General features: G+C 42.4%; 1 protein-coding gene across 1 annotated transcript; it reads left to right on the top strand.

The window, feature by feature from the left end:
• Window positions 1-1,526: 1,526 nt before the first annotated feature.
• Window positions 1,527-2,935, top strand: LOC142550144 (uncharacterized). Its single transcript, XM_075659378.1, has 3 exons — window positions 1,527-1,707; window positions 1,780-2,165; window positions 2,237-2,935. The coding sequence occupies exons 1-3, from the start codon at window positions 1,527-1,529 to the stop codon at window positions 2,933-2,935; spliced, it is 1,266 nt and encodes a 421-aa protein (XP_075515493.1).
• The last annotated feature ends 8,460 nt before the right edge of the window (window positions 2,936-11,395 follow it).

Raw genomic sequence — 11,395 nt, 5'->3', positions numbered from 1 at the left:
GGCTTTGTTTGAGCACTTTTGGTAACGAAATCCTCATGCCGTTTGATGCTCTTTTCTGTCAGTGTTAGTTTTCTCTCCCGTAGGGATTTCTTGGTTTAAGATATGAAGTAGCTTGCGTGTATTAACTCGCAGGGACAAGCAGTGATTCTTCACTTGTGAGCACCCATCGTTCTACCAGTAGAAGCCAATCTCTTTCATCCAGTAGCAGATTCATTATCGGGATGTCTACCTCTGGGTATGTTTCATCTTTATCTGGGTGTACTTTGTTAAGTCTCAATTCATCCTACTCTGAATCTAATGCCATTTGCAGACCCTTGACGATCATTGAGGAGGACTCTAACTCGGTGGAAGTCTTTAATCATACCATTGATCCTTCCTATATCCATATTCCTTTATCCACCGAGGCCACCGACATGCTATTCCCTTTGTCCATCCTTGAGCCAAACGCTTTATTGCTAAATCGCACCGTTGTTCCACCCTTTGAGTTTGCCAAATTTAAATCTTTACCCAGGGGAGATATTAACTGGAATGTTTGGGTTGAGAGGTTGAAAAAGTTTGATGGGGGAATGTGGCGAAAACAGGGCCTTTACCAATTCATCCAAATGTCCACCACCGACCGTACTTTCAATCTCGACCTCATCGAGGGTGCCATCCGGCTGTGGGCACCGCCTTGTAATTCCTTCATACTCTCATGCGGCCCTATGTCCATCACTCTTCAAGATGTTTTGCATCTCACTGGTCTTCCCATTCTAGGGAACAACTTTGCTAGCCTGGCGGATACCCGTGACTTACCTCAGCTCCCTCAACAGTATTGGAGCCCTTCTTCTTACTCTCAGATTATCAGGTCCTGGAGCGCTCTCAAGACGACTTCCCCTACCAGCGAGGAACGTATATCCTTTGTGTGGGTACTGATATGTAAGTATCTTTTTTGTCCTTCTTCTGGTAAGCCGACTATGGAATATCTGGCCCTTGCCAGGTCCCTGAGCGCTGGAAATGAACACGGTGTTGGTGTGATGTTCTTGGGATCACTCTACCATTGGTTGAATGTTGCCGTGAATGAAGTTCCCCTCTCTAGACTTAATGGGGTCATGTGGTTTCTTCAGATGTGGCTGTTCTCTTATTTTCCTGAATTAAAATCCCCACCCGGACTTCTATCTGAGAGGCTGTCATGGAAGGATCTCCTAGCTTGCCAGAGTACTTTCACAGTTGCAGGAGTGTGTGCTTTTATGCGATCTCTGCCCTTCTCTCGGGCAATTCAAGGTCCTTCTTTCCTCCAAATCACCGCCGATGATTACCCGTGGATTGGGTATATGGCTACCAGTAAAGCGATAGACGTATCTTCTTTGGTTAAAAATGTGCGGACGGTCATCCTACATCCTCGCTTCCTAGTACATGACGGGGTGTCCCCACGTGATCAGAGTGCCCATATTTTCGAGTTTTACAATCCGACCTTGTACCCCTCCTAGCTAGGTTTATGTCCGACCGTGCTCTCAAACGCTTTATATCTGCCTCGCTCCCTAAATGAGATGACGATAGCGGAGTTGTCTCAAAAAAAATTCAATTCACTATCGTTGATTGAATTATCGGAGCAAGTAGAATATTTCAAGACCCCTGTTGTGGAGGCCCCCATTTCAGTCTCCGATGACTACCTTGCATGGTGGACTGCAAGATACAATTGTCTTATCCCCGCAGAGCTGGACATTTCAGGTATATTTCCTCCTGCCTTTGGTATGGTTTGCGACTCTCAGCTTTTAAAATATTATATTTTTTGATATGCAGATCTTCAAAGTCCCCGACAAGCCCTGGATCTATCGGTTGCAAGGAATGATAGAAAAGGCAAGGAGGGGAAGCCAAATCCTACCCAAGTGACTCCGTCTGCTCAAGTGAAACAAGTATCTGTTCCTTCGCCGTCAAGACGGCGGACTCGATCTACCACTCATTTGTCTCGGGCAATCCAACCACTTACCTCCATTCCTTCAGCTGGCCCTGTGACGGTGGAACAACTTGACTCTTCCTCAACCTCCAGCCCTTCCAGAGAAACCGAGTCGGATGAGCACATCCCTTTGGCCACTCCTTTGGCCTCACTCAAGCGTAGAAAAGTTCTTCCCGGGGGTTATTATGATGATGTGGCAGAGAAATCTCCCTCGGCTGGCTCCCACTTTCAGGTAACAACCATTCTACTCTCCATTTCATTGTCATTTTATTTTTGGGTCTCGCCTTCTCTTTAGCATTGTAGGATTTATCGGCACGGAGGGCGATGGTCTCTTTGGTTGAAGAGAATCACGAATTTGACTTTAGCTTTTTAGCTTCAGGGGCCTCTCCTACGGTTTCTTCTTCTAATATTCCTACTGGCTTGGAAGTAGCCACAGCCAAGGCTTCGCTGCGGCATTTTCAAAATATAAATCTTGATGCCTTAGGAACCATGGAGAAAAGCACCATTCTGTCAGCCATGTCCATATTGCAAAGTAGCCCTGATTTTTCCTCCGCATCCCCGTTGCATGATGTACTGAATACTCTGCCATCTATGTTTTCTGCTTTTCAGGCTTCGAGTTCCAGTTGTTCCGAGACATTGATTCAGGTAAGAAATTTCAAGGGACAGAAAGAAAGATTGGATAGCCTACTCTCCGAGAGAAAAACCGCCTTATCCATTTTGCATCAAAAGACCGCAGAGTTCGATGCCAAGGAGGAGCTGGTGAAGAAATTAGAAACAGAGCTCGCTCAACACAAAGCCGATATGGTAACTCTTTTGCACGAGAATGAATTTGTAAAAGCTTCCTCCGATAAACTCAAGATCGACATTCAATGCCTGGGTGATGATTCGATAAATCAGAAACAAGCCTATCAACAATGGGAGGATCACTTGAAGGCTGTTGAACAGACTCGAGCTGAGTGCCTGTCCAAATGGGAAGAATTGCGCCAATTTGATCTTTCTTGATCTTTATGGTGATCTTATTGTAGGTTTTGGCATTTTTATGGCGTTTCTGGACCATAATGTAGTATTTTCTTGACATGTTGCACCTGCTTTTGAATTTGCCATGATTTGGCTTGTTCTTTTTTCTGTTTTGTGGATGCTGGAGAATAATTAAAACTTCATTTTGTTGTGATACCTGCTGCTTGGGATTTACTTGCAGGCGTTTATATTTTTTGGCATATTACGTTTACAAAGGAAACTCTGCCAAAATTTTTCTAAAACTGAACCTTTAATAATGATGCCATCACGTGCAAATCAACACACATTCCCAATGAACGGCCGAACCAAATTCCGAATAAAGCCCGTCGGCATTTCAAGACATGCACTAAATGAACTTCGCTTTGTCACCAACTTGGCCCACTAACACAATGAGCATTTTACCTAAACTAATTACAACGGACTCCATGAGCCAACATTTATTTATTTACCTGTACTTCATCACTATTTACAAACAAGTTCAACAAGGAATGGCTTAAAAGCCTATTCCTTGCATATTCATAGGAACTCCTTACGAGTTAATTATGACAGATCTAAACAAAGTGGCCATTTAGCCCACTCCGTGCTGCACTCCTTCGCATCCCGCTTCATGAACACTTCGGCTCCGACATCTCTACCCAACTACTGGGATAATAGTTCTTTAAATACTTGCCATTAATGCACCTTCTATGTGGCCTCCCATCCAGACTTGACAGCCAATATGCGTTTCCATCTAAAACTCAATGAACTTTGAATGGCCCTTCCCAGTTGGGCGACCATTTGCCGAGTTCACTGTCTTTGGACCCAAGAGGTAGGATCACCTTCCAAACCACGTCTCCTTTTTCAAATATTTTCTTGTTCACACGTTTATTGTAACTTCTGGCCACCTTGGATTTCTGAAGCATCAAAGCATTATATGTCTGCATTTTCAGCTCATCCAAATCCTCAAGTTCCAAGATCATAGCTTACGTGTAACTCTCTGGTTCCAAATCATTCTGCTTCATCACTCTCAAAGATGGGATCACCACTTCCATAGGCAATACTGCATCATGCCCATAAGTTAAGGTGAAAGGGCTTGTACCAGTAGCACTTCTCTTTGATGTCCGATAAGCCCATAAAAATTCTGATAGCAGACGGTGCCAATCTCGGGGATTATCCCCCATCATCTTTTTCAATATCTTGATCAATACTTGGTTTGAAGCTTCAGCTTGACCGTTGGACTGGGGATAATGAGGTGAAGAATTAATCAACTGGATTCCGTAATCCTCGGCAAATTCCTTCATTTCTGACCCCACGAACATAGTTCCCTGGTCGGTGGTGATCGATTGCGGGATTCCAAATCTGTGAATAATATGCTCCTTCACGAATGTAACAACATCTCTCTTTTCCACCTTCTTCATAGGAAGGGCTTCAACCCACTTGGTGAAAAAATCGGTAGCCACAATTATAAAGGAATGTCCTTTAGATGAAGGAGGATAAATTTTCCCTATCAAGTCCATGGCCCACCCCTGAAAGGGCCATGGCTTTATGACGGCGTGCAATTCATCAGCTGGTATTCTCTTGATATTTCCGTGTTTTTGGCACCGTTGACATCCTCTCGAATATCTTATACAATCCTTCAGCATCGATGGCCAGTAATGGCCATGTCTGCGGATTAACCACCTCATTTTAACCCCTAACTGGTGTGCCCCACATATTCCTTCATGGACTTGCTGCATTACTCTCATGGCCTCTGGGAAACCCAAACATCGCAGCAATAAACCATCATCCCCTTTCCTGTACAGTTCTTCTCCCATCAAGATATAATGTAAGATCCTCACCTTCAAACCATAATGCACCTTCTGTTCAGGATTTCTCAATGCATCTTTTATCTCATCTCTCCAATCCCTAGCGAGGTCAACATCAATATCGAAAGTATCCACTTGTATTCCTCGCTGTTGAATAGAAGGATGATTTCTTTTTTGTATCAACAAGAGTTTGTGGGTGAGCTCGGGCGACATCTTTAAACCAGAAGCAATTTGAGCCAATTCATCAGCTTCCCAATTGTCTTGCCTTGGCACATGTTGGAACGTCACAACTTCAAAATCATCAAGGAGCTGTGAAGCAGTAGTAAAGTAAGTGGCCAATGCCAAACTCGAACATTTATATTCCCCTGACATCTGCTTAAGAACCAACTAGGAATCTCCAATAATCAACACATCTTTAGCGCCCAAATCTCGTAAAATCTCTAAACCAATCACTAATGCTTCATATTCAGCCTGATTATTGGTGCAAGGAAAGTCTAGGTTGAATGACAAGGCAGTCTTCACACCCGTTGGGGATGTTATCAAGACTCCCACCCCTGATGCCCTCTCTGTGCTGGAGCCATCAAACTTTAAAATCCGAGGCTGATCAACATATAATACTGGGATATCTACTGGTGCACTCCCTGCCGTATCAACCATAGGGTGGTCTGCCAGAAAATCCGCAATGGCTTGACCTTTCATGGATTTTTGGGGGCAATAAATCAATGTGAATTCGGCCAATGCCAGCGACCATTTGCCAATTTTCCCAGTCAAGATAGGCATGTGAAGCATGTACTTGACAAGATCTGTCTGCGAAATCACATAAACTCTTGAATGAATCAGGTAATGCCGCAGTTTATTACATGAATAATACAACGCCAAACACAACTTTTCTACGACTGAATATCTAACCTCCACCTCTGTTAGTGATCGACTAAGATAATAAACGGCCTGCTCATGATTCTCTTGGTTATTTTGTGCCAAAAGACACCCAATAGAATCCTGAGCGGCCGATATATACAATTTGAGGGGAAAACCATGTTTTGGGGGCATCAAAACAGGAGGTTTAGACAAATACTCTTTTATTTTATCAAAGGCTTCTTGGTGACATTTTTTACATTTAAATTCCTCCGATTCTTTCAACTTTAATAATAGAGAAAATTCACGAGTTTTACCTGCCAGGTTTGAAATAAATCTTCTTAAATAATTTACCTGACCGAGGAATCTTTGTAGCTCCTTCTTGTCCTTCGGTGGCATCGCTGCCATAATGGCTTTACCCTTATTTTTGTCCACCTCTACTCCCCGTTGGTGAACTAAAAACCCAAGGAAATTCCCAGCTTGTACACCGAAAGCACATTTCAAAGGATTCAACTTCAAGTTGTGCTGCCTCATCCTTATAAAACTCTTCTTAAGATGGCCAAGGTGATCTGCTGCTTTTCTTGATTTCACAACAATGTCATCAATGTATACCTCTAAGCACTGACCGATCATGTCATGGAAAATGGTATTTGTGGGGACCCGGACGCTAATCATGTTCTTAATCATCATTGGGACTAATTAATCAATTATAAAACAGGGTCTAAACTTTTTTTTAAAAGGCGGAACGTAGTTAAATAAAACATATATACATCTCAGTATAAAAGTACAAGTCTTGTACCACATACATTTATTCAACTAAGGTTTAACAGCTAATATCAAGTGTCCAACCCTATCTCTAATCCAAGTCCGGAGCCTCCACTCTAATCACGATCTCTCTTCATCTTCTCAACTCTGAACCTGTCCCACATGTTGTCATGGGCACATACAAAACAAGACAACAGCCGGATAACTCCGGTGAGAATAATTCCCAGTATAAACAATGTAACCATGCAATTATATAAAAACATATATAAACGCATATTACAAATATCATTCACATGCAGCCAATCAACAAACATGTATGATATAAAACTGTAAATCAACTAGTCATCACAGGCTCGACTCAAACAACGCGTCGTCTCAGACTCGACTCAACTCTAACCTAGGGATCCCACTGTTTGGATATTGATAATTATATCGAATCTCAGTCGATAGGAATGAATCAACCCTAAACGGCATCGATATAATTCATATATCCAGTGTCTGGGCGAAACAGCCGCAGAATTGACGAATCAGTCAAGAATTAAGCGAATCAGCCAATAACTAGACGAATCATCCAGTAATTAAGCGAATCAGCCAAAGTTTAGACGAATCAGTCGATAACTAGACGAATCAGCCAATAACCAGACGAATCAGCCGGTGACTAGGCGAATCAGCCAATGACTAAACGAATCAGTAGTCAATACATGCATACAGTGACTAGGCGAATCAGCCGATGACTAGCGAATCAGTAGTCAATACATGCAGTGGCTATAAATCAATAGACTACAAACATCAATCTCATCAATTACAAATGTCAATGTAATAAACTAAGTATGTGATTTAGGGAAACTCGAGTCAAACCTCACTCGAGTTGTGCAATCCCAACTCAACATTAATTTATACCTTTCTTTCTGATATTCTGACTCTGTCGAAGTCTCGAACTCAAAGTCTGTCAATACTCAATCTGACAATAACAATATCGAGGGTACTGTATCAATACACCACTCAATCAATACTGGATATAATCAGAATTCAATCAAATTCTGTTTCAACGGTATAACATCATAGTCTCAATATATCCAGCAATATCATCTCAGTCAGATATCAATTCTAACATCTCATAATCGATAATAATTCAATTATGATATCCAATCTCAATCAACTCAACTCTGAAAATCATAACAATTCCATATGGTATCTATTCTTCAGTCCGATTTCGATTATACGATGTCTAACATGTCAAGAACGTCATATAAGAATCATATCAGATTCTGACAATACCATAATTTCAAATCATATCAAAACGTAGTAAAACTTACGTCCAGTTGTAGCCTACGTCGATAGGAACACAGTACTGAAGTCGGATTCAAAATCAGATAGACGGATTTCTCACAAAAGGCGTAAGGATTTTCAACCCTTTTTCAGAAGCTTTTCCTATATGATTATTTCCTTTTGTTTCCTTATTTCTAAAGAATTGCAAGGTGTATATATATATATATATACACATCTCGTACATGCAATAAGCCAAGTGGCTCATTCCGCCTATTACACGTCTCGCGCATATGCGCGACATCATCGGCGCATATGCGCGAGACCTACTGGTCTCGGTGCTCGGCTTCTTGGCAGCTCGCGCATATGAGCTACTCATCTCCGCGCATATGCGCGAGGTCCTCTGGACTTCGCTTGTATAGTCTCGCGCATATGCGCGACTCACTTCGCGCATATGCGCGAGGTCCTCTGCCCATGTCGCGCATATGCGCGCATCTGTGCCGCGCATATGCGCGAGGGCTACTGTTCCTCGCACATTTTCATGCATTATCTCGACTTTCCCGGTCCAATCCTTTTCGTCTATAATCATATTAATTATCCCCAAATCATTTCAGATTAATAGGATAAAATTCTCGGGCCTTACAGTATTCATGGCCCTTTGGTAGGTTGCCCCCGCGTTTTTCAATCCAAATGGCATAACAAGCCATTCGAACGTGCCAATCGCTCCAGGTCATCTAAAAGCTGTCTTGGATACATCCTCCTCTGCTCTTTTTATTTGGTTGTATCCTGAAAATCCATCCATAAATGACATCAACTCATTTTTTGCCACTGCATCGATTAACATATCAGCTACTGGCATGACATAAACGTCTTTCGGGGTGGTACAATTTAAATCTCAGAAATCTATGCAAACTCGAAGCTTCCCATTCTTTTTCATGACAGGGACTATGTTTGCCAGCCACTCCGTGTATCTTATTGGTCGGATGAATTTTGCTTTGAGCAATTTTTCAATCTCTTCTTTCACGCTTGCTTCAATCGCCTTGGACATCCTTCTAGCCGGCTGTTGGTATGGTTTGAAACCATCTTTAATTGGTGGTCGATGTTCCACCAATTTACGGTCTATACCCGGCATATCTTCATATTCCCATGCGAAACAATCTTTGAATTCCATGAGAAGTTTCACCATTTCCCCTTTCATCTCTTCCCCCAATAAGTCACTGATGTACGTGGGTTTAGGGCATTCCACAGTTCCCAGATTCACCTCTTTCAAAGGGTCCTGAGTCTCCGGCTGCCGATCTTTCATTTGAGCCGGAGCTAAGACTATGTCTTCCAACTGTAACTCTGTTTCCTCACTATTATCAAATTCTTCAAATATTACTTCAGTTCCATCAATGTCCCATAATTACTGAGATTGTATTTCAGTCACCAGCAGCTGCAATGTGGCTTTCCACTCGGAAGTTGCAGCCACTTCCATCTCTTCCTTAGTGAATTTAATCATCGACCTTCTCGATAATAGGTCGAACCATGGGTCTAGGAGAGACCATGGCGGTGGGTTTGAGAATTTTTTCAACTGCTTCCCTTACTTTCTTGATGTCCATGTATACTGCTCCTTGCTGTCCATTCACCTTGTAATCACGAATTCTGATAGGTCCGAAGGCTCCATCATAATATCTAGCCTCAACTGCGTTGGAATTAGATTGATACGGCTATGAATCAGCCTGTACCACTTCCACTTCATCCCCTTTCCTCATCAACAATAACTGGTGCATGGATGATGGTACACAATGATTGGTGTGAATCCAATCCCTTCCTAACAAAGCGTGGAAACTAGCACTGGAATTTACCACAAAAAAGGCTGACAACGAAGATCGGGACCCTACAGTGATGTTTGCCGGCAACACTCCAAGAGTTTTTGTAGACTCCCCGGTAAAGGCTGCCACAGAGACTTCACTAGGAATTAAGTCCTCCACATTCTTCCCCAATTTCTGAAGGATTCTATACGGCAAAATATTTACAGCAAACCCATTATCTATCAGCACTCTAGACAACGGCTTTCCATTCATATGCGCTACAATATAGAGTGGTTTGATATGCTTAGTCATTTCGTTGGTGGGTCGCTTCATCAATACTCTTTTCTCTTCATCGACAAAAACACTGACGCTTTCATTCACAATATCGGATTGAACGGATTCTGCACCAATTTGATTTCCAGTGAATACATTGGATTCAAATGTCCTTTTGCGTTTAAACTCCTTTGGCAACATTAACGAGCCAGTGGCACATTCAAACGAAATCAGAATCTGCCCCACTTTGAATGTAGCCTTCTTGACTGGTTCACTGTCTTCCTCAGATAACAAGTCATCATCTTCTTCCTCATTATCTTCAGTAGCCTTCCTCCCAAATTTCTTCTTTTCTTTGAACGACTCCTCCATCCCAGACCTGCGTTCAGCAGCTTTCTCTCTCAGCAAGCGTCGTTTTTGGGTCCTAGAAAGAGGTTTTGGGAACTTTGGATGTTCTACCTGCTTCCATACACCATCAGAGATTGCTCTGGGAGGAATAACAAAACGAGGTTTCCTTTCATATTTTCTATCAGCGCTTAGAGGTGCTGGCTTCTGGATTATCTTCTGGACCGACTGTGGGTCATTTCTTCTCTCGCCATTCACCGACCAAGAACGTGAGCTTCTTCTGAAGTACTGGTTCTCTGGCCTTTTGGCCATAGATTCCCAACCGTATCCCGTATTCCTCCCACTATAATACATAGCATTCCCACTGTAATAGCAATCTGTTCCACAGAACGTTTTTGTTTTATTCTCTTTAGCCTCAAACATCATTTTCCAAGGCACCCAACACTTCATTATAGTAGTTCCTGGTCTAAAGGACATGTCTCTGTTTCCACTCCTTCTCCTCTCATTGATCAAAAAGCGCAAGTCAGTACCGCTCATGTTCACATTAGCTACCGGGGGAAACGGATCTTCGTCTACTATCATTACTTCTTTTTTCTCAGGAAATTTCACAATTCCCTTGTTGATTTTTTCCTGCAAGACATTCTTGAAGGCCCAACAAGCATTAGTATTATGGTTGAAGGAATTGTGATACTTACAGTAATCTCTTCCTTTCAACTCCTCTCTGGTGGGTAGCTTATGATCAGGGGGGAATGTTATAAATTTTTCCTTCACTAAATGATCGAAGATTTCCTCCGTCCTTGATGCATCGATAGTATAGGGAGTTTGCACTAGAGGCATGTTTTTCTTTGAAAGTTCTTCACTCTTGCGCTTCAACAAAGGGACAGTGCGTGATCCGGAATTTGCTACTTCTGCCAACGCAATTTCCTCCACCTCCTGGAAATAAGAGCCCACTGTAGACTTTCTTTTATGACTCTCCTCTCGTAACAATTCCTCATACTCTGACACTTTGGCAACAAGTTCATAAAAATCACGGAATTCCATCTTCACATATTCTGATTCAGGGAGGAAAACTCGGCACCTGCTTCTCACCTTCTTGAATTTACAAATGAAATCATTAGCAGATTCCACGGGTTTTTGGACCACCCTTGACAATTCTGCTATACTAATCTCAAGTACCATTCTGAAGAATTGTGTATGGAATTGACGTTCCATATCATGCCAAGTCATAATAGAGTTCCGAGGCAACGTTGCATACCATGTGAAAGCAGTACTGGTCAGGGAATTGGGGAACAAATGTAACTTGTAATTAGAAAAGTTCTCCAAATTTGCTAATTCCCCACACTGAATTGTAAACCTGGCTACATGTTCCA

This window comes from Primulina tabacum, chromosome 6, assembly GCF_025594145.1.
Source record: "Primulina tabacum isolate GXHZ01 chromosome 6, ASM2559414v2, whole genome shotgun sequence".
Lineage (NCBI taxonomy): Eukaryota > Viridiplantae > Streptophyta > Magnoliopsida > Lamiales > Gesneriaceae > Primulina > Primulina tabacum.
This window is presented reverse-complemented; position numbering and strand designations above follow the sequence as displayed.